The 24,064-nt window shown below is 39.5% G+C and overlaps 1 protein-coding gene across 1 annotated transcript; it reads left to right on the top strand.

The window, feature by feature from the left end:
- Positions 1-107: 107 nt before the first annotated feature.
- On the top strand, positions 108-17,961 carry slc25a3a (solute carrier family 25 member 3a). Its single transcript, XM_036575571.1, has 9 exons — positions 108-299; positions 530-709; positions 2,716-2,879; positions 4,748-4,875; positions 5,002-5,181; positions 6,158-6,339; positions 8,740-8,912; positions 11,395-11,505; positions 17,097-17,961. The coding sequence occupies exons 3-9, from the start codon at positions 2,735-2,737 to the stop codon at positions 17,258-17,260; spliced, it is 1,083 nt and encodes a 360-aa protein (XP_036431464.1). The 5' UTR covers positions 108-299; positions 530-709; positions 2,716-2,734; the 3' UTR covers positions 17,261-17,961.
- Positions 17,962-24,064: the final 6,103 nt, after the last annotated feature.

Consider the following 24,064-nt stretch of genomic DNA (forward strand, 5'->3'; position numbering starts at 1 on the left):
TTCATAACCATAATAACTTTCTGTGAGGGAGCTTTTAGAGGTGGACGTCTGGTTCCTATCACCACCACTGTGAACAGTTCTGACTCTAGAACGGAGCATTTCGCACCAAACCACTCTGAGTGACTCTGCTCCATTTAATTATACAGAAATTTTGGCAAATCGGTGGAGTTCCCCTTTAATCCACTGTCTTATCCTCTTTCTCCAGACTGTGGAAGACAGAGGCGTGTGGAGTGAGACTGGACGCTGCAGGCAGTGATCTCCTGCAGGGAGGGAGGCCACACCACCACGCAGGACTGCCGGTTGGTCACCAGGACAGGAATAGTCCGTCTCTATAAAGAGTGACCTAATCTCCTTACGCCTCCTGCTGCCCCGGCCTAACTAAGTCTGAGCCCTTGAAACGCAGCTTGTGACATATGTCACCCCTTCTTATCACTCAGTGAACGCAGATCGTCTGAGCTTCTACATTTTAGATGTAATATTTAAAGTTTTCTCAGAGTGCACGAACTTAAAATTGTGTTTTTATTGTTAGGTTTTATTTCTCCGCAGCCAAAAGCCTCAGAGTCGTCCCTCGTTCATCTTCGCCTGGGTGTAAAGCCACTCTTCCTCTCTCTGACGTCAGAGAAGGACGAAGTGATTTAGCGAGCGAGGTCATCTGATGTCTGAGACTGGCCAGAGGCTGCTGGAGCCGTTCAGTCCCCCCACTGAACAGGTGAGAACCTTCGTTTCTTTATATTGTGATCCTAGACATTAGGAATGTACAACGTCTGGTAAGAGTGTGTTAAAGCATGCAGAAGTCCAGAACTGAGGGACTTTTAATTTATAATTTTTCTTTTGACCTCTAGAGGTGAGCAGCCTGCACTGTTCACTCAGTTGCAATTAACTGAGTACAGTTTTGATGGGTTTATACCTTTCTGAGTATTTCAAATGATAAAACTCAAGTAATAATAATAATAATAGTAATAATAATAATAATACAATGCTGGAGAGTCTTCTGGGATTGTCATTGTCAAAGACATTCTGGAAGAATATTAAAGAGGAGTTGGAGAAAATCAATGGACCCGTTACTGTTCTCGTTGGACGTGTTGCCTGAACTGTGTTACATACTGTATGTTTTGTTGATGGTTGCAAGAAAATTAATTACTATTAATTGGATGAAGGCTAATCCCCCGATGAGTGTTCAGTGGTTACAAAAAGTCAAGCATGTTTATATGATGGAACACATAACAGCCCAGCTACAGTTAAAATGACCTGTTTTTATAAGAAGATGTAAACCTGCTATTGTTTACCTCAGTTATGTGTGTGGAGGTATAGAATGTGTTCATGTTCTGTCCCTGTATGTTAAGTATGTTAAGCCCTGATCTCAAGGTGAATTTGTTATATGTTAATTGTCAGTCACTGTGTGTTAATGGCAATAAAGTAAAAAAATAAATAAATAAATAAAAATAATACATTTTATTTATTTAGAACACTTTTCATGACAATGTCAACTCAAGATGCTTTACGGAAAAATAAACAAAACAAAATAACAAAAAAAAAGCAAAAGAAGAGTCTTAAGATTCTACTTAAAAAGATCCAGAATATAAAAAGTCTTAGGATTGTTTTTAAAATGAGAAGTGCATTTGTAAAAAAGAAATAAGTGTGTTTGTAAAAGAGATAAGTGCGTTTGTAAAAAAAGAGATGTGCGTTTGTAAAAGAGAGATAAGTGTGTTTGTAAAAAAGAGAATAATGCGTTTGTAAAATAGAGATAAGTGCGTTTGTAAAAGAGAGATAAGTGTGTTTCTAAAAAAGATACGTGCGTTTGTAAAAAAAGAGATAAGTGCGTCTGTAAAATAGAGATAAGTGCGTTTGTAAGAAAAGAGATAAGTGCGTTTAAGTGCGTTTGTAAAATAGAGATAAGTGCGTTTGTAAGAAAAGAGAAGTGCGTTTGTAAAATAGAGATAAGTGCGTTTAAGTGCATTTGTAAAAGGGAGATGTGTGTTTGTAAAATAGAGATTAACGCGTTTGTAAAAAATAGAGATAAGTGCGTTTGTAAAATAGAGAAGTGCGTTTGTAAAATAGAGATAAGTGCGTTTGTAAGAAAAGAGATAAGTGCGTTTAAGTGCGTTTGTAAAATAGAGATAAGTGCGTTTGTAAGAAAAGAGATAAGTGCGTTTAAGTGCGTTTGTAAAAAAAGAGATAAGTGCGTTTGTAAGAAAAGAGAAGTGCGTTTAAGTGCGTTTGTAAAAAAGAGATAAGTGCGTTTGTAAAAAAGAGAAGTGTGTTTGTAAAAAAGAGATAAGTGCTTTTAAGTGCGTTTGTAGGAAAAGAGTTAAGTGCTTTTAAGTGCGTTTGTAGGAAAGGAATCTGTCTGTTCATCAGTTCCATTTGGGCGCTTCACAGTGATTGTCCTGTGTATTATTTCCTGTGTTTTCCTCTGTTCTTAATTTATTATTTTCTTTTCTTTTTTAATTTATTCCTGTATTTTTAGCTGCTGGGCTGCTTTACTGTTTTACACTCTTCTTACTTTCAAGTTTTGGATGTTTTTTATTTTAGACCGACGGGATCAGAAAGAGAGGAGAGTAGAGCTTTACAGACAAAACGTTTCACTTTTTTGTTTTGTTTTATTTTGTTTTTTCACTGTTTTTGTTTTTTATTTGATTCAACAGCAGCACTTTTACCTAAGAATGGCTTTAGGCCGCTCTACGCTCACCTCTCTGTTCTTTTATCCCTGTGCAGCTAAGCCTCTGACCTGACCATGTACCCGTCTACGCTAACGCAGTTAGCCCGGGCGAATCCCTTCCACTCCCCGTTAATCTCCTTCCACCAGCGAGACGAAGGGAGACGCGCTCCCCACTTAAAAGGAGCCACACATCGCGAACTCGCCGCAGCCTCTTACAATGGTAGCTATTCTACATTAATACACTGAGCAGTGAATTAAATATGACTGCTGCAGAAATGTGCTGAAGGGGAGTTCCACCCATTTTCCAAAATTTCTGCATATCTCATTCAATAAAATGTAAACAGAGTAATTCAGAGTGGTTTGGTGTGAAATGGTTGATTGTAGAGACTCAGCGCGTATGACTGTATATTATTTTACATCATTTAACAAAATCTGTGATCATTTTGTCTGCAAATGATTTTTATTTATTTATAATTCTTTTATTTTGCTTTTTTCATGATTATGTTGCTTTGCTGAAATGATTTCACCTTAAATGGGAATTCTGCGGAAGTCCGGAGAGGCCATGAGGTAGATGTAACTTTCTGAATCGATATCATGAGGTAACCAGTTAATTATCTTGTGATCTCAGGATAACAAAGTTGTTTTATTGAGATAATAAAGTAATTATATTGTGATCTCGAGATAAAAAAGTTTGAGATTACAAGATAACTATCCAAAGTTGTAAAGTTGTTATCTTGAAATCACAAGATAATTAACTTGTTATCTCAAGAAAACAACTTTGTTATCCTGGGATCACAAGATAATTAGCTTGCTATCTCATGATAACAACTTTTGTTATCTTGAGATAACAAGATGACTAACTCGTTGTTTCAAGATATCAACTTTGTTATCTTGAAATAACAAGATCATTTACTTGTTATCTCAAGATAACAATCCAGAAAGTGATATCTACCTCATGACCTCTCCGGACTTCTGTAGAATTCCATCAGTTTTTATAATAACTTAATAACTTTCTGTGAGGCAGCTTTTAGAGGTGGACGTCTTGGTCCAGATTCACAAAAGTGTCTTAAAAAAGAAAATCTTCTTAAATGTGTGTTTTCTTAACTTCACTCTTAAATATAAAGTTATGAGAAATTGTTATTCTTTAAATAAACTCTTATGAATTCTCCTATTTTGTTTTCTGAGCTTTTTTCTTAGGAATGATTCTAATAACAAGTGATATTCTTGAAAATATTATGTTCTTAAATGTTTTCTTAACCTTACGACAGACTCACCCTGTCTTAGGCAGTGAGAGTCGACGAGGTCAGCATCTAAATTTCTCTCGGACGCTGCCTCTACTGCTCCTCATCCTCGTCCTTCACCCCACAATTATCATAGTTTCCAATGAGGATTTTTTCCTGTTGGCTGTTTCCTCTACTGTCACCTCTGGATCTTATTTGCTAATTTTTTTTAAACGCTTGGTTTGATGTTTTTCTTCCATTTTGCTTTTCTGAGCGGATTAAACTAAATAATGGAAAAAAAATAATACAAATTCAAAATGTATTGTGTCGTTTATGGTATGTGACGTTTATGAAATGCGACGTAGCTTACATGAGAAAACATCTTAAGAGAATATTTGAGAACTTCTTGATTTTTTTTTCAAGAATTGCATTTAAGAACATCTTATGGACTTCCTGTGTGTTTGTCTTAAGAACCTTCATAAGTTCTTTCTTAAGAAAGCTTTTGTGAGTCCAGCCCCCGGGACCCCCACAGGACCACCACTGTGAACAATTCTGACTCTGTAAGTTTCTCTAGAACAGAGCGTTTCACACCAAATCACTCTGAACGACTCTGTTTACATAAATTAACCATTTAATTATGCAGAAATTGTGAAACATAAGAGGAAGTCCTCTTTAAGAGGCTCTCAAGGGAAATAAAGCTGATTTCTAAACCCACCCTTGGGAGAAGAGAGGAGGTTAATATAAGGGTTTCATTATAGGAACTTTTGGTGATGAATCAGAAACGCTTCGCAATTTTATACTGTTTTCCTGGTATCCTGTATTCCTAACGTCATATCCAACAGCTTTGCTTTGCTTGCTTCCCTTGTAGAGGCGGACGTGAGCTGTGAGTACGGCTCCAACAAATACTACGCCCTCTGTGGCTTCGGAGGCATCCTGAGCTGTGGACTCACACATACAGCAGTCGTGCCCCTTGACCTGGTCAAATGCCGCATCCAGGTTTGTGTCTACATTTTTCTGCATGCTGAGAAGTTGAGCTTACGCCCAAATGTGAATTCATGGTCGTTCATAAGCCGTTTAGAGGGGGAAGGAGGTCATAACTGAGGACTGTACACTGTCTTTCAGGTGAACCCAGACAAATACAAGTCCATCTTCAACGGCTTCTCCGTAACTCTGAGGGAGGACGGCTTCAGGGGCCTGGGCCGAGGCTGGGCCCCGACCTTCATCGGCTACTCCATGCAAGGCCTCTGCAAGTTTGGCTTCTACGAGCTCTTCAAGGCCCTTTACAACGACATGCTGGGAGAGGTGGGCTTCATGAACTAGGGGCTGTATTATCTTACCTGTATAGTCTCCATGACGACTTCAGTAGAAAGTGAATTTGGGACAGAAGCTATTACAGAATAACAGCTCCTAACTTCATAATCTCATCATGAACTCCAGATAAGAAAACAGCATCACACAAACATCCTAACTAGACTAAACCTCCTAAATCCTGTCCTAACTTTAGGATGAACCCCAACAGGGTCCTCACTTCTGTTTAAGGTCCGTTTCTATGGTTTTTAGGCAGCTGTGTCAGCAGCGTAGTTCACTACCAGCATAATGAGCTCCATTTATTTCTACTGTAAAACGCTGCTTTCACTGTGAGACGATTTTCTTTTCTAACTCTGCGTTTTAAAGATCTCAGACGCTGCAGACTCGATCTCCACCGCCCCTCTGATCACCTTCGTGTGTTAATGTTGATGATGAAATATTACAGTGATGGTGGTGAATAATGAGGAGACGGAGCTGAACGTGTGTCTGTTTATTAGGAGGAGTAACGTTAGCGCGCTCGGCTAAAGCGTTTGGGAAATGGAGACTGAAACTGAGGGAGCGGCGACGCTCTGATAAACAGCAGGGGGCGCTCTCACAGTATTCACTACTTACAGTTTATCACACTTTTGTTTGACCTTTTTTACATCAGTAACTGGAGCTGTCTGACTAACTAACCTGATTATTTTGATTACGTGTTTACGTTTCAGCTGTGCGCATATAGTCGGTTGCTAGGTAACAGACATGACAGTTGATTGTCGACTTTGAACCAGTAAGTTAGGAATTCCTAACATAAGATAAGATTCCTAAATTAAGGTCAGATTTGCTTCTATAAAACAAATCTGTGAATAATCTTGTCTTGACCTGTCAGATCTTAAGACAAAAAGGCAGGAAGTTTCTGTATTAAAGCCCCTGGAATCTTTCAAACATGTCTTTCCAGTGCTGTCTGACCACGGTCATCTCTCTTAAACAGGAGAACGCCTACCTGTGGAGGACGTCTGTTTACTTGGCCGCCTCTGCCAGCGCAGAGTTCTTCGCTGACATCGCGCTGGCCCCCATGGAGGCGTGTAAAGTGCGCATCCAGACACAGCCGGGATACGCCAGCACCCTGAGAGAGTGCACCCCAAAGATGTACGCCGAGGAGGGACTGTGGGCGTGAGTACGGTTCAGTTACTGGAGGCTGAGCGTCGTGAGGATGAATATAACAGCTCAATCAGTGAAGTGTGCTTCAGAACTTACAGTGAGGGGAAATAAGGTTATATCACATCAGGGGAAATCTATTTCTTGGTCCACAGTCTATATTAAATACTTAGGAGCCTATTTAATGTAATTGATATATCATATTTATGCTCGTCAAAAATTACTTTGTGGCTCCAAAGTGGTCTTAATAGCGGGAACAGAGCGCATTAATAAGCAAACAAACCCTCATAATGTCAAGTAATTGGCATTAAAACATAGATCAAGATTATGTAATGCCCAAGTAGCACTTTTTTAGCACTCAGTATTCACTTTTTTCAAGTATTCAGACACTTTTTTATTATTTAATATACTTCCAGTGCATATACCTATTTCAGATTTACACACATATTAGCCCTTATTCATCAAAGTTGTGTAAAATAAAATAAGAGCGCCCTTAACAACGGATGAACTTATTTGTGTCTGATTTATGAAACTGAGATTTGAGAATAAATGATGAATCAGTTTCAGTGCGTGAAATCAAGCACCAGCCAACCAGCACCTCATTTTCATATCATTTACATTAAGCACACCCTAATTCATGCAAGGAGCCAATAAAACGACAGTATTCAGTGGCTTGTGAGCTGTTTGTAGCTTGTAGGTAAAGTGAGAAATAAACAGAATGTCTGATTTTTTTAAAGATGGTGGAATGATGTGATTATTTTCCTAAAATAGCATTTAAACACTGTATTATTGCAGTGTGTGACAGATGAACTCCTACCAGACCTGAGTTTAATCATGGCAGATTCGCCAAAGATGAAATTGATGGAAAACAAAACTGTTGGTAAAATGTATGTGCGCTCATTTTATGATCGCATTTGACCGCATACAACTCAGATGAGTAAAGGCCATTGTTTTTGTAAAATATGAACAAAAAGTATGAACTTATAAGCATGAACAAATATGTTTAAAAAACAACATTGACTGTAAAAAGTATTCAGACAGTATATCAAAATATACATATATGTGAAGGTTAAAAGAAAAATAAATCAGCGTTCTATATATTAATGCTGCAAAAATAAAATAAAAATCTTCTCGTGCAAGTTGAACTTGGTGTCATTACAAAAGACGCTGCCAAAAAGAAGCTCTAAATCTAAACTTTTCAGAGAAATCAGATCATTTCTGCAACAACATCCTCTAATCAGACAAAATAAAAACAGAACTCTGTGGCAATAATTCAGCTCATGTTTGGAGAAAGAAGTGTTGAGCGTTTGATCCCAAGAATGCCCACAGTGAAGTACGAAGGTGGGAGCATCATCATATGTTTATGCTTTATTTGTGTTTATCATCGCTGTCCAAACCATAGTAGTAAAAATAAAGGTAACTTTACAGAAGAGGGCAAAAACCTTCTTACCTTTCAATGTAAGTTAATGCAAAGAGCTTTTATTCCAGGTGATTTTAGAGCATTTCTGTTGGTCCATTCATCATGAAATTTTCACACAATATAACGGAGAACTGCTGTGTTCAAATGATGCAGAAAAATAACAATTGACAAAAATGGAGATACATGCTTTTCTTTGGACAGTGACGTTATGCTTATGCATATATGTTTTTTGTTTACATATATATATATATATATATATATATATATATATATATATATATATATATATATATATATATATATAGCTGTTGTCAGAACAAAACATCATATCTCCAAAGTGGTAACTTTTAATGTAAGTCAATGGAACCAAATGTTTTTCCAAGCAATTTTAGGCCTTTTTTTTAATCCGTTCACCATGAAATTCACACACAATGTACAGGCACACATATATATAAAGGCTAATCCGAAGTGCATATATGTACTGGAAGTATATTAAATAACAAAAACAAAAGTGTCTGAATACTTGAAAAAGTGAATACTGAGTACTAAAAATGTGCTACTTGGGTATTACATAATCCTGATCTATATATTAATGCCTATTTACATTTTGAGAGTTTGTTTGCTTATTAATGCACTGTGTTCCAGTCATTAAGACCAATTTGGACCCATAAAGTAATATTTGGTGAGCATAAATATGTTATATAAATAACATTAAATAGGCTCCAAAGTGTTTACATAGATTGTGGACCTGCAAATAAATTGTCTCTGATGTAATAAAACCTGTTAACTGGGAAATAGGAGGAAAAAAACATTCTCAGTTTTAATGTCTGTTATGGAGTGAGATGTTATCAAGCCTTGTATCATAAAATGTTAACACAACTTAAAGGGTCACTGTCGTTTTAATATGTAAAAAAAAAAGTAATAGAGCATCTCGAAGGCCCAGAAAGCAGGTGGACATATGTACCTTTGACAGATGCATCTTCTTGTCCTCTCAGCTTCTACAAAGGTGTTTACCCGCTGTGGCTGCGGCAGATCCCCTACACCATGATGAAGTTCGCCTGTTTCGAGCGCACCGTGGAGATGCTCTACAAGTACGTGGTGCCGAAGCCTCGCAGCGCCTGCTCCAAACCCGAACAGCTCGTGGTCACCTTCATAGCGGGCTACATTGGTGAGTGACCCACTAAGAGGTTGATCTGGGACGTCACTGGATATCAGTGATACCACATGTTACCTGTGTGAGGTGATTTATATCTGTGAATGATGGTGTGTTGCTACTACTGCACCCTTAGAAAACAATACATCCTTTACAACTCGTACAAAACGCAGCAGCATCCTAACAAAAACAACACAGAGAGATCAGATCAGTCCTGTTTTAAAAGAGCTGCTCTGGCTGCCTGTATCATCCAGGATAGAGTTTAAAGCTCTGCTACTAGTTTTTAAGGCTCAAAATGACCTTAAAGCACCATTTACATCACAGAGTGTCTGTCTGTTTATGATACTGACCTACAGACACCTTCAGTAAAATACAGAAAACAGAGAGACTCTTTCAGTTATTCTGCTTCTAAACTGTGAAGCTCAGTTCACCTTTTATTCGACAGTCGAGCTCAGAGCATCTAAAAACTCAAACTCAGCATTGAATTAAAACTTTTACAAACTCTAGTTATCCTTTAATTTGATCTGAGTCGTTTTCTCAAATGATTCTAAATTCATACTTATAATTTCTTGTATTGCTGATAAGCTTTATCTCCTGTCTGTAAAGCACTTTGATCTGCCATCGACATGAAAAGTGCTATAAAATTAAAAAATATTAAATTATTATTATCATTATTATTATTAACAGTGGTTCCCCAAGGGTTCTGTAGTATGGTTATATACAGTCATATGCCACAGTTTGAACACCCTCAGTCAAGTTATGTTTATTTGCTCAGCAAATAAACAGTAATTGTGCATTTAAATGTACAGAAATATGTGCTGCTTACACATTACGTAATTTTGATTTTTGTATTAATGAAAATGTTTTAATTAACTTGAAAACCTGTGTTGCGGACTATCGGACCCATTTTTAATATTTACCAAAAGAAAAAATTTAGATATTTATTATTATTTCAGCCTCAGATTCTCGGCCTTTGTTCATTTTCTGTGAAGAACATATAAAATAACCCGTTTTCAGTGTCTTCACTCTGTTCACCCCCCACACATTTATATTACACATGTGGTGTTGGGTGAACCCGCGGGGAGTAAAAGTGTGTGTGTGTGAGGGTGGACAACTTGGACAGGCTGCTGACTGGCTACAGCTGCTAAAGGAGAACCCTACGCTGACCACCTGTGATATTTCAAACATCTGATATTTTTACATAAATTATTTTGGCTGTATTGATTTAAAGACCAATAATGTGGTGGGTCCAGCAGACCACTGAGTAACACACACATCAACACCACACAAGGGTTAACAAAGTCAGTTGCCACAGACCAGACGACCACAGTATCAGCCTTTACCAGGTTTGGTCTGGCAGTGGCGCTCCAGAACCAGGACATCCATAAAACAGCAAGACTGTAGATCTTACTCTTGCTTTCTTTCCTGCTGTCAGAGAAGCCACTGTTTACTGTTTTCTATTGACTGGATTTCAAGGAAAGTATTGAAATATCACAGAACAGAAACAAGGCTGGATCTAAGGGCAGATCTAGTTCTAGAAGAGTAGCGGGAAAGGAAGCTGTCGTTTCGCAGAGACGCTTCACTGGAGGGCACTGCCAGAAAACATGAATAAATGTTCTGAGAGCATCTGAGGAGCATTTAGAGCAAAGTTTATCAGCAGAAAGTTTCATTTGGAATGCCTGGTAAAGGGTTATATAAAAAAAATGATTTTGAATGAATTTTCTGAAAATATTTGGACGATTTTTGTTCATTTAGTGCATACATTCTGTTTATTTGCTGAGTTTAACATATTGGAAAAACAAAAATAAAACATAAATGTATAATGTGCCATAACTCTTGCTCAGGGCACTTTTTGTGTGTATTATTGTGTTTTTCCAGTATGCTAACCCCTTAAAGGAGCATGTTACAGTCACATGCAAACATTTGAATACCCTCAGTTTCTAAATGAAAATAAGTTAAGATGTCCTCTACAGAGGACACACTTAAATATGACGTTTAGTGGGCCCAAAGTTTTTTACACACTTCTATAAAGAACAGTTCAGCCGGTTTGCATCTACGTCCCTGTAGTAACTACATGGTGCACCTTAGTATGTAATAAGCCTGAGATTTTAAGGGGTTGAATTCAGTAAATAAACAATTCCTAATTGTGCATTAAAATGTGCAGAACCGTGTTCTCTATAGAGGACGTGTTCACTTATTTACACTTAGTAAATCAACAAAACAGGGAATTTGACCAGGGGAACCCAAACTTGTGCATGCTATTGTATTTTGAAAAGTGATAGTTGGGCTCAAACAGCTCGATTTGAGGTGCAAAGAAATAAAGAAAGGCGTGAATCACAGATGGGCGAAAAAGCGCAGCTCTCGCTCCTTATTAAGCTCATTTAACTTTCATATAAATAAGGAAGTTGAACAGTTTTATGAGGAGTGAGAGCTGCACCTTTAAACCACAGGTTCTATTCTGAACACTTACCTGAACTCCGCTTTTCTCCCCATCTAGCTGGAATATTCTGTGCTGTGGTGTCTCACCCAGCTGACTCGGTGGTGTCTGTGCTGAACAAGGAGAAAGGCAGCTCGGCCGTGCAGGTGCTTAAGAGACTGGGGCCCAGAGGTGAGTCTTTCAGTTTCACATGGGCACATACACAGTGATGGATTAGTGACCAGGCCAGGGGACCTCAGACCTCATGGCCCGGCTCAAAAACTGGAGACAGTCTACTGCAGATGCAAAAATTAGATGAATGAATTCACTGTATTTGAAGACTAAGTGTAAAGACCAAATAAAGTGGCCAGTGGGTGAAGTACAAGATAGTTGTTTCTAATAAAGTGGCCAGTGAGTGAAGTACAACCATATTTAAAGGGGAATTACATTAACGTTCAAATTTTGTGCATAATTAAATCTTTAAGATGTAAACAACGTCAGTTGGAGTGGTTTGATATGAAACATGCCATTCTAAAGAAACCTAACGAATCAATATTGCTCACAGTGGTGGTGATAGGAACCAGACATCTGTTACCTCACAGAAAAATATTACAAAAAATTGTTATGAATATGGTTCCTAATGCTTAAAACATTATTTTTCAATAGTTTTGAGGTAAGGCTTTGGCCTAAAATATATTTTTTTACAGCAATCATTTTTGCTTCCAGATTACCCACTATTTTACCATCATTAACATTACTTACAAAACTCAAAAGACATGTGTAGGTTCACTGGTACCTTTTTGGACAGTGAATAAAATAATATATTTTTGTTATATATACACTATATGTATAAAAAGTATGGCCAACACTCCTAATTATAGAGTTCAGGTGTTTCAGCCACACCCATTGCTAACAGGTGGATAAAATCAAGCACACAGCCCTGCAGTCTCAATAGACACTGGCGGTAGAGGGTCGTACTAAAGAGCTCAGAGGCTTTATACATGGTGCTGTAATAGGATGCCACCTCTGCCACAAGTCAGTTCATGAAATTTCTGTCCTGCTAGATCTGCCCCAGACAACTGCTATTAAGTGCTATTATTGTGAAATGGAAGCGTCTAGGAGCAACAACAGCTCAACCACGAAGCAGTAGACCACATAAACTCACTGAGTGGAGCCGCCGAGTGCTGAAGTATGGAAAAAATCAGCTGTCCTCTGTTGCATCACTCACTACAGAGTTCCAATCTGCCTTTGGAAGCAACATCAGCACGAGAACTGAGCATTAGGAGCTTCATGAAACGGGTTTTCACGGCCGAGCAGCTGCATATAAGCCTAAGATCACTATGCACAATGCCAAGTGTCGGCTGGAGGGGTGTAAAGCACGCTGCCACTGGACTCTGGAGCAGTGGAAACTCTGGAGTGATGAATCAGCTTCACTATCTGCCAGTCTGATGGATGAATCTGGGTTTGGTGGATGTCAGGAGAACGTTACCTACTGGAATGCAGAGCCAACGGTAGAGTTTGGTGGAGGAGGGATGATGGGCGGGGCTGTTTTTCAGGGTTTGGGCTCTCAGTTCCAGTGAAGGGTGATGTTGATGCTGCAGCACAAAGACATTTTACACAATTATCTGCTTCCAGCTTTGTGTCAGCAGTTTGGGGAAGAGCCTTTCCTGTTCCAGCATGACTGAGCCCCTGAGCACAAAGCAGCTCCATAAAGACATGGAGTGACCAGTTTGGTGTGGAGGAACTCCAGTGGCCTGGACAGAGCCCTTGACCTCAACCCCATTGAACATTGATTGTGAGCCAGGCCCTCTCATCCAACATCAGTGTCTGACCTTATAAATGCTCTTCTGGATGAACAGTGCACAAATTCCCACAGACTCTCTCCAAAATCTTGTTGAAAGCTTCCCAGAAGAGTGGAGGCTGTTGTAGCTGCAAAGTGTGTTGGGGGCAACTCTGGTTAGGTGTCCACATACGTCTGGTCATATAGTATATATCGCGACCCCTGGTTCCTATCACCACCACTGTAAAGAGTCTCTTCAATGAACCATTTCACATATAACCACTCTGAAGGATTTTGTTTACAACTCAGTGATTGAATTGTACAGAAATGTTGATACAATATGAAGAAATATAACTGTGCAGGATTTGAAAGATTATTGCACGAATAGTTTACATTACATTTTTTGATGTAGATGTATTTTTTTTTTTCTTTAGTTGTTTCTAAAGGGGGGGGCTTCCAAAGACACTTAGCCCAGGGGTATTTTCAGACTGTGATCTGTCCATGCACACATACACACACCCACACCAGGTTAGATGTGATACACTGAGTGTGCAGTTCCCTTAGTGACCACCTGGGGTTGCTCTTGTCCCACAACTGCTGGCTTTAGAGCGGATGGTTCTGTGTGTTTCTGAACTTCTTCAGTCTTATTTTTCGTGCTGAATGTGATGATCGGTTGCTGTTTTGTTTTTTCACCTTTACTTTGCACTGATCCTCATTAGGGCTGCATTTTCCCTTACAAAGTGAACAAAACATAATATGATAGGGGTGCCCAAACTTTTGCATATTGCATTCGCAATTGCACAACATTTCAGACATGTGAGATAGATAGAGTCACATGAGAAATAAATAAAAAGATTCCCAAATGGAGCTGAGTGACTTCATCCCCAATATCACTGAGCTGCATTAACTATTAGCCACATACACCAATCAGGCATAACATTCTGACCACCTCCTTGTTTCTACGCTCATTGTCCATTTTATCAGCTCCACTTACTATATAGGTGCACTTTGTAGTTCTACAGTTACAGACTGCAGTAACACTGACGTGGTGGTGGTGTGTTAGTGTGTGTTGCGCTGGTCTGAGTGGATCAGACACAGCAGTGCTGCTGGAGTTTTTAAACACTGTCTCCACTCACTGTCCACTCTATTAGACACTCCTACCTTGTCAGTCCACCTTGTTGATGTAAAGTCAGAGACGATAGCTCATCTGCTGCTGCACAGTTTGTGTTGGTCATCCTCTAGTCCTTCATCAGTGGTCACAGGACGCTGCCCACAGGACGCTGTTGGCTGGATGTTTTTGGTTGGTGGACTATTCTCAGTCCAGCAGCGACACTGAGGTGTTTAAAAACTCCAGCAGCACTGCTGTGTCTGATCCACTCAGACCAGCGCAACACACACTAACACACCACCACCACGTCAGTGTTACTGCAGTGCTGAGAATGATCCACCACCCAAACAGTACCTGCTCTGTGAGGGTCCATGGGGGTCCTGACCACTGAAGAACAGGGTAAAAGGGGGCTAACAAAGTATGCAGAGAAACAGATGGACTACAGTCTGTAACTGTAGAACTACAAAGTGCACCTATATAGTAAGTGGAGCTGATAAAATGGACAATGAGCGTAGAAACAAGGAGGTGGTCAGAATGTTATGCCTGATTGGTGTGTAACTCGTTACGTTCAAAATAGCTACAAATGGACGGCATTTGTAACTGAATTACACTAGATTTAGGCTTCCTTGTGTCTTGGTCAGATGACCTCTCTGCTGCAGATTCCCCAATTCTCTTTTTCTCAAGCGGTGACACAACAATCGTCAAGATGTTGTGAAATAACGGCAGGCCCTTCACTGAACTAGGACCCTTTGCGAAAAAGTGAACTTTACACATGTGGCTTTTCTAAAGGGACAATTCAAATGTTTACATTCGCACATTCCTTTTGTTGAGCAACCACTAATGAGCATAGACTAGTGTCCACAAGATTGGAGTCACCATTCAAAAGTTTGGAATCACTATTTTAAATAGTATAGCACTAATTTTGTTGCAGATAAATGTATGAAAATATCCTGTAATGCTGCTATTATTCCATAGTTTCAGATCATTTGTACAAAGCTTAAGACCTTTTTGATGGTGAACAGAGCTGAGGATGATTCCATAATAACTGAGAAAGCTGTGTAGCAGCAAGAATGAAGTTATAATGAAATACATGCCCAGAAAACCTCATATTCAAAAAGTGGTGACCAAATCTCTCTGATCACATTGCTATTTATAGCTATTTGGTGACCTTAAGTTCATGTGCTGCGGCTCCCGAGTGTCCCGTTCTATTGCTGAAGCCTTTCTTTAAAGAACCCTTTTAAAAATTGTTCTATATAGCACCAAATAAGGGGTCTGCTTTAGAACCTTCTGAGGACTGTACAGAACCCTTTTTACTGTAATAACTCATGTATATTAATGTACCACCACTATGGACACTGTAAGAAGCTCCAGTTTTAGCTGATGTTTACTAGCAAACTTTGCAACAGTAGAAAAGAAATAAAAAAGAAAATACTGTAATAATATTTACACACCTAGTCTCGTAATACCTAATATATCAACATCTCACTCTTAAAGTGGGATATTTTTTTGTCAAGTGAATAATAATAGTAGAAATTTATCTCTATTGTTATATTCTATTTATAAATTAATTTATAGAGACTTTTATTCCTGGAGATAAGCAGGAGTATCTGCACTAGAGTGATGCTCCAACAAATGGAATTAAAAGGTTCTTTGCATCATGAAAGGGTTCTTCAGACTGATGGAGAATGTGCTGCAGAAAGTTCTATATAGAACCTTTTTGAAACTGGTTCTACATAGCACCCAAAAGGTTCTTCTGTTGCTATGGTGTCAAGGGTTCTTTGAGTGTTCATGGTTCTATATAGAATCATTTTCTTTACTTTTTAAGAACCCTTAAAGAACTAACTTTTTAAAGTTAATAATAATACTAATAATACTAATAATAATAATAATATAAGCTTTATTTCTATAGCACTTTTTCAGTTGGAAAGTTTCTCAAAGTGCTTATAATAAATTAAAATTGCAAATGCAAACAATAAAAGCAGTAAAACAAAAAGAACGAAGCAGAACATCTTGCTTTTAAAAGCTCAAAGCTGTACGTGCGCAAGATTATTTCCATCTCCGGCAGGAAATTTTCCACAAAAGTGAAATAATTTTTTCTAAAATGTCTCTTAACATTTGACTTTTACGAGGCTGAAGTCGCTTCTCATTCACCAGCTTCTTGTTTGAATTGTCACGTTCCACCTTAAATGGACCAGAATGTAACTGCTCCACCATTTAAGGTGGAACAAGAATCTGGCATCAGCTTCTTGACTTTTCAGTGTTTGTCAGTTTCTCGTAGCAGATTAAACGTATCAGGAAACCAGCTGGAGTGATTATTACTGCTAATAAGTCCATTCGTCTCCAAATTATTGATGTTCATCTTAAATCTCTCTCTTTGCCGTTTTGTTGCTACTAGCTGGGCGAGACTGTTGTCTGTGTTGCTATGGTAACCAGCAGTCTGCGCTGATCTTCAGGGTTAAAGGGTGAATCAGCAGTTCTACATTAACTCCAGAGTTTAAGACCATTTATTGTTAAACTGTGTTGAACGATCAGCAGAGCTTTATTTTACTGTAAAGGAGGATTATTTTATTTTACCTACAGATCTAATTCAGCTATGGAGCCACAACAGGGCAGTAAAAGAGCCGCCGACCCCTGACCCAATGGCATGACTTGGAAAAAATGTATAGAAGTGAATGGGTGACTAAGTTAGTTGTTTGAAATCATATTTAGAAAGGTCAGCTGCTCCAGTGCGTCCCATTCTCTTGCTCTTCTGGGAAATTACGCCAGCTGTGAACACCTGTATGGGCAGTGTGTGCAGCTTAAAGTAGCTGAATTCACTCATTAGAAAGACTGTCTGGATACTTTTGGACTCACAGTGTGTGTTTATGTAATTCAGCTGCTGTGTTTTCGCTGCAGGTGTGTGGAAGGGGCTCTTTGCTCGTATCATCATGATCGGCACGCTGACCGCCCTGCAGTGGTTCATCTACGATTCAGTCAAGGTGTACTTCCGCCTGCCCCGCCCTCCGCCACCAGAGATGCCCGAGTCTCTAAAGAGGAAGATGGCTCTGGCGAGCCACTAGACCCCCGAACCTCCAGCCCCTCCATGAGCAGCCGTAGACAGACCCAGTTTCCACAAATGAAAAAGGTCCACCAGAAAGTCGAGTACCCTGACTTGACTTGACTGAAAATAAAGGTGCAATACTATAGAACAGTGGTTCTCAAACCAGTCCTCGGGGTCCCTGCTCTATCCCTGTGCATTGCGAGTTGGCTTGGAGACAAATTGAGGACCATCTGGGGTCCCTGAGGACCAGTTTAAGAGCCACTGCCATAGGAGAACCACTCTTAGCTCCCTAAGTAACCTCTGAATGAGGGGATCTTTAAAGAAACCCTTATGTAAAACCTTTAGAACCTCCACATAATGCAGCGGTTCTATACCAGTTAAATGTTTCTCCAAATAATTGCTCACCCAAGTCAAAAACTTTAGAAACCTATATTTTTTAAGAGTTTATGATTGCTCTCATGAGCTTTGCATCTCCAGGATGATAGTTTTACAGGAGAAGGAAATGTTCTTAATTGTAATGTACATTAATGCAATGGAATTCCAAGAAATCAATCAATCAAATGCAGGTGGACTGTTTGAAATATGGTGATGAATTTTGGCAAAATTGTTGAAGGTATGTTCAGTTCTGGGCTAAGTGTGGAGATTCTGTCTGTGTGTAAAAGAGGCTGTACGCTGATGGAATATATCACTGTTCTGTTTTCTTCCATAACCACTATTAAAGTCTACCTGAATATTATAGTAAAATTCGTTCGCCTGTTGTGCTTCTGTAAAGGGTTGAATGCTTTAGCAAAGACTTTTCTTCTTACTTTCTGGGTAAATATCTGGCTGAAAAAATTCAAGGTTAAGCAGTAAACCTGAGCCAGACTCTTAACAGTTTACTTAAACACACACCAAAAACTTTGTCCTAGTTTAACTGACCATTCAGAGAAAGTTCTGCCTCCCGTCAAACTTTCAGACAAGGCTACCTGGCAACATCCGTAAGGCCCAGTCCCATTTCACCCCTCGCCCCCACCACTAAGTGCTTAGCCCTCCGTTTTGTGTGTTCACGTCTAGGGGTAGGGTGTCCTGATTCGTGTTGAGATAGAGGGGGAGGGTGAAGTGTTGGGGCTACATGACCCTCCAAACGGAGGTTTTTCAGAGACTCCAAACAGAGAGATATGAGAAAAAGAGAAAAAGCAGCAAGATGGAGAACAAGAGACCAAAGGAACCCACAAATGTGAGAATTTTCTGCGTTATCAAATTACGATAATCACTGTATTATCTTAGTTTAATGTTGTTTCAGTGTATTTTGGTCGTTTTCTTCATAACAAGCATAAAAAACCAATAATAGCATGCTGATGTCTCTGTAACTAGCTAACTTTCCCGTTCCACCTTAAATAGTCCAGCAGTTCTGACACCTGAAGCGCCAGAATGTAACTGCTGCATCATTTAAGGTGGAATGGGAAAATTCAAAAAAAAGCTGGTGAATATCTGACTTCAGCTTCGTATCACTGAAGAATTAGGGGTGGGCGATAATAAATAATTGCCCCCCTCTTTGAAGGCATATGATGCCCTAAATGTAACTAAAGCCCAGCAGTGAGGAGCTGAACTTTACCCTCCTCTGCTGTCACTGCAGACTGGCAGGGTCGCCTACAGAGCAGCGCTGGTAGCTGTTAATGAAGTGATGCTCTTTTTATTTGAGGGTCCCATTTCAGAGGGAAGAGTTCAACCACTACCCTGTAACTCCAAGGGGCAACACTCAAAAACAAGGGGTAGGGGTAAAAATAAGAAATGGGATTTCACAGTTTAAGTCCCTAAGCCTGTTCATAGTTTAGTCATTGAGTTTTAATCCAAACTTTTAATCCAAAACTTTTTCAGCTTCAGGAATGAAACAAAAGCATCAGATGATCAGGAGAGCATGGTGGAAGGTAGCATCAGGAGTCTCGCCCAAGCACTCTTATTGGTGTAGTATAGGGGGCTTACACCACAGTCTACAGTGTAGAAAGCGGAGGTGTTACCCACTACACTATACCCACCACTAGAGGTGTTCCTCACTAACACCTGTCCACCTTTGCTAAAGCCCTATTGGAGCTGGATTAGTATTACAGAGGAGCTCCAGTATTGCAATTTATAAGTGATTTAACTGGGTGATCCGTACAGGATACAGTATCTGTGTAATCTGTACACTCACTTCAGCATTAAGACTACAAATTTAGGAAAAAGGGTTCTTTGGCTCATAACAATAGCGGAACACTCTTTGATGCTATGGAGAACCCTTTTGAAAAAGCTGCTATATAAAACCATCTGCGGCACGTTCTCCATTAACCCTTTAACAAGGCAAAGGCTTCTTTGAGTGTTCATGGTTTTATATAGAACCATTTTCTTCTCTAAAGAACCCTTGAAGAACCATCTTTTTTGAGAGTGTTGAATTAAATGGATCCAACCAATAAACAACATTAACTCACAGCTAATACCAGATAGAACAGCACTGAACTAGTAAAGTGGAATTAAACCTAAATGTTGCCCAACAGAACACAAATCTCTCTTTAATTTTAATTTAATTCTGCTTAAAATTAGCCACTTAACATGTAAACAGTTTTTAACTTGAGGATAAGGAACTGTGCCAAGAGCTCTGTTTTGGAGATTAGGCTTCAGAAGCCGTATTACAGAAAATTCTTATCTTTTTGTCTTAAGACCTGACAGATTTTTCACAAATTCGTATTACAGAAGCAAAACTGATCTTAATTTAGGAATCTTATCCTACAGCATCTTATCTCAAGTTAGGAAATCTTAATTAACTCGATTGAAGTCAACAATCAACTGTCGTGTCTGTTACCTAGCAACCACCCCTACGCGCACAGCTGAAACATAAACACATAGTCAAGTCACTTAGCCAGACAGCTAACGTTAGCTACTGTTACTGAGGTAAAAAAGGTCAAAGAAAACTAAAGCACGATAAACTGAGAGTTAAGAATATTGTTTCAGCGCCCCTCTGCTGTTTATCAGAGCATCACCGCTCTCAGTTTCAGTCTCCGTTTCCCAAACGCTTTAGCCGAGCGCGCTAACGTTACTCCTCCTAATAAACAGACACACGTTCAGCTCCGTCTCCTCATTATTCACCACCATCACTGTAATATTTCATCATCAACATTAACACACGAAGGTGATCAGAGGGGCGGTGGAGGTCGAGTCTGCAGCGTCTGGGGTTTTAAACGCTGTTCGAAAAAAACGTGGGAGTCAAAGCTCCGTTTTCAGTGTAGATAGATGCGTCACTATGCTGGTTATAGTGGACTGAGCTGTGTCACTGCATAAAACAGTAGAATCAGATGGTTAAACAGAAGTTCAGACACTCTGGAATCTTAAAGTTAAGAACATATTTAGGATATTTTGGAAACTTAGGATGTTTCTGTAAAACTGTTTTCTTATCTGGAAATAAGATCGGATTACAGATCTAAGATCTGTTGTTCTGTAATGGCTTCTGTCCTAAAATCAGTCCTAACTGAAGTTGCAATGACAACAAAGCAGATCTCAGACTTAAGAGCTTTCTGTAATACGGCCCCTGGTCACCTGGTCACTAAAATAGGAGATGCTGATGTGTATTAGGAAAATTTGACATTACTTCGATTTGAGCAGGACTGCTATTAAAGAAGGAGCTCTGAGTTTGATGAATTATAGGAGGTAATTCACTCTGGAACTATTATTTAGCAGTCTTGTAAAATCTATACACCTTGCAGATTCATAGATTAAAATCATAGATCTTGTAGGTAATCAATCACTCAAGTCAAGTCAGAGTTTATTTATCATCACTGTCCAAAGAAAAACAATATCTCCAAAATGGTCACTTTACAGGAGAAGGCAAAAACACTCTCACCTTTTAATGTTAGTTAATGTAAAGAGATTTTATTCTAATTGATTTTGGGGCATTTCTATTGGTCCAATCATCATGAAATTTGCACACAGTGTAAAGGAGAACTGCCGTGTTCAAACGGTGCAGAAAAATAAAAAAACGTTTTTCTTTGCGCATTTGATCAAGAATTTTTATTGTTTCACAAGATAATTAACAACAAGGGGATAGAGAGCAACAGACAACAGCAAGAGTGATCATAGGTACAATTCGTCATCACAGACAAAATGAAATAAAGGAGGAAGCGTCCGTGTTCACTGCACACCTTGCAGGAAATCCAAAATACGAAACAAAAAAGTTTTCCATGTTTCGACAGTCATGGGTTTAGCATGGTGAAGTGGTGCAGCAGTACATTCAGGTCTTGCTATGTTAAGTAAATTAACAGCCCAAAATGATTCTGAGTGAAGTTCAGGCGTGATCCAGCTTTGTAGGATGATATGCTGTTTTCCACAACAGGTGTTCTCACAAAGCAGCTTTACAGAAAAATCCAGGTCTGAGCCCCCATGAGCGTCGCCAATAGCGACAATAGCAAGGAAAACTCCCTAAGAGCAAGAGGAAGAAACCATGAGAGGAACCAAGGCACAAAAGGGGAACCCATCGTCCTCCGGTCGGAACCGGATAGCAAACAGCAACCCAAGCAAAATGAAGAATAAGGTTTTATTATTAGTATAAAATATTAAAATGTAGAAACGGGGAAAAGCAGGTGCAGCAATGCCTCTGATTAAATCATTTACAGCACCTCACCAGCTAACACTAGACTAAAAAGTGAGGGGTTAAATATCAACACACTAACTTGCCCATTTTAACACGTATAGTTTTCTGATTTAACACATACTGTGATAAAAGCAACCCAAAACGTGTCATCCATAACTGGGTATAGGAATATTTCAACATATATTGTGGTAAAAGTAACACAAACGTGTGTCTCCAACTGAACACGCCGAATGTGTTGTTTTAAGAGTGTAGTCCTGCTCAAACAGGGATTTGGTCTGACTAATTTACTGCCATTACCGTTCTCACTGCAGGTTTGTTTTGGAGAGGAGGGAATGTTTAGAGACAGCTGTGATTGGCTGAGAGGTTTTTGACTCATTATTTTGAGAATGGTCAATTTAATTTGAAATTATTATTCGAGAGGGCTATTTTTTTTAAATTTTTTTGTCATAACCCAGTTTGAATTGGTTTAATTTTTTATTACCTTAATTATTGGAGCCACGTTCGCATTTTAGAGTACAGGACACTGGAAGTGCAGTGAATAGAGTTGTTTGTGTTAAAGCAGTGGGTGGTCTGACTCAAACCATTAAGCCAAAGGATGTGACCTTCATAAATGTCCTGTCGTCACTGTTTTAGCCATTTAAAACATTCACTAATTTTCCTCTTCGCTCTGCATGGAAGCATACGATGTTGTTAGAACACAACTGTTAATTTGCCTGGAAATAAAATGTTTGAGAAACTTTTTGGGGCCACAAATGGAGAGTTGCATGTTCCATTTTAACATAAATTTGCACACACAATGGTTCGGTGTGCATCTGACAACGCTGAAAACATGAAATTTGAAAAAGAATTTCTCCATCTCACTAATAGATGCGCATGCTGGAAGCTTTCCACAGGTTTGAGAACAGAGGCCTGCGTATGTGAAAGCGTGTGTCAGACTGTTCTTCGTTCTCTCCGTCCTGTTTTCTCCTCATCAGGCTCTGAGTAACGGCTCCGCTGACCCTAATACTGGCTGCTGGGCGTCCACAAATGGAGCTTATCAGAGCACAGGAGCTGCGGGGTCACCTTGTGCACGTAAGAGTGTGCTTGTGCCGCACTTTGTGTGGTGGTGGTTGTATGTGTTCCCGGGTTCGCGGGATCTCTAGGCTCTAATGGAGACATCCATGCGTCACGCTGTTTAGTGAGGAAGTGTGTGGTGTGAATCATACGCAATTGTGTGTGACTATTGTCATTATAATCCATTTGGTCCCTCTAGTTAATGCGGTTTTCAGGCCCCGAGTGTGGAGCGAGGCGGTCGAGCCTGCTTCTGAGAAATGGATTCTGTTAACGCTCCCTAATTTTCCTTCTCTTCCTCTGTTCCTGGATCTCTGATGCTGAGGGTCAAAGGATTGGACGCCACAGGACGGCAGACCCTTTTGGTTGTATTTTTTTTTATTAGTAATTGCTGAAAAAATGACCTCCTGTTGAATAATGCAGTTCTGTTTAAAGCGCCTGCTTTTACGCCTGATTTATTGTGATTTATGCATCGCCGTGTCTCGTATTTTGTCTCAGAAACTGGACGGCTGTCTGGAAAAGTGTGTGTGAACTTGCAACCCTGTGCAGAATGGCTCCAAGTGAAACGCTGTCACTATCTGAGCGTCTGATAGTCCTGCGAGCTATTTTTGTGAACACAGACAGGGAGGATTAAAACAGCTGGTTTGCACCGGAGCTCTCACATGCCTATTACAGCCTCCACATTCACAATGACTGGGATCTTACAGGCCCCGAAGACAAATTATCAGCCCCTGACACACTATAATAACTTTCAGTGAATAAAAATGTGTCGTTTGTTTGTTTACTCCTAATTTCTATGCCTCAGATGAGTTGTCTCTCAAGACATGCCACTCCACCCACCAGTTAGACCTATTTAGGCTCAAATAATGAAGATATCGTGCTGCAGGTTGAGAAAGATCCATCTGAAATCCGTTAGGTTACCATGGATGAGCTGCACTGTGAATTAGAGTGAGATAAATTGACCTCATATCCAGCTGTGTGGTGTTGATGGAAGCTAACTGATGGATCTTTCTGTCCGTCATGATTGTGTTAGTATATGCAGTCATAGTTTAAACACCCCCACATTACATGTTTTGTTGGTTTTCTAAGTGATGGTAAGTTAACACATCCTCTACTGCTTAAATATGACTTTTTGCTTCAAAGTACTATTTGAGCTGTTATTTATTTATTTATTTG

The sequence above is a fragment of the Colossoma macropomum genome, unplaced genomic scaffold (assembly GCF_904425465.1).
Source record: "Colossoma macropomum unplaced genomic scaffold, Colossoma_macropomum, whole genome shotgun sequence".
In the NCBI taxonomy this organism is placed as follows: Eukaryota; Metazoa; Chordata; class Actinopteri; order Characiformes; family Serrasalmidae; genus Colossoma; species Colossoma macropomum.

What these genes read in the sequence shown, in the direction of transcription:
- slc25a3a (XM_036575571.1), top strand. Translation starts at nt 2,735, where the DNA reads ATGTACCCGTCTACGCTAACGCAGTTAGCCCGGGCGAATCCCTTCCAC. An exon ending in ACAACGACATGCTGGGAGAG is followed by an intron (nt 5,182 to 6,157) that starts GTGGGCTTCATG and finishes TCTCTTAAACAG; the next exon opens with GAGAACGCCTACCTGTGGAG. An exon ending in CTTCATAGCGGGCTACATTG is followed by an intron (nt 8,913 to 11,394) that starts GTGAGTGACCCA and finishes CTCCCCATCTAG; the next exon opens with CTGGAATATTCTGTGCTGTG.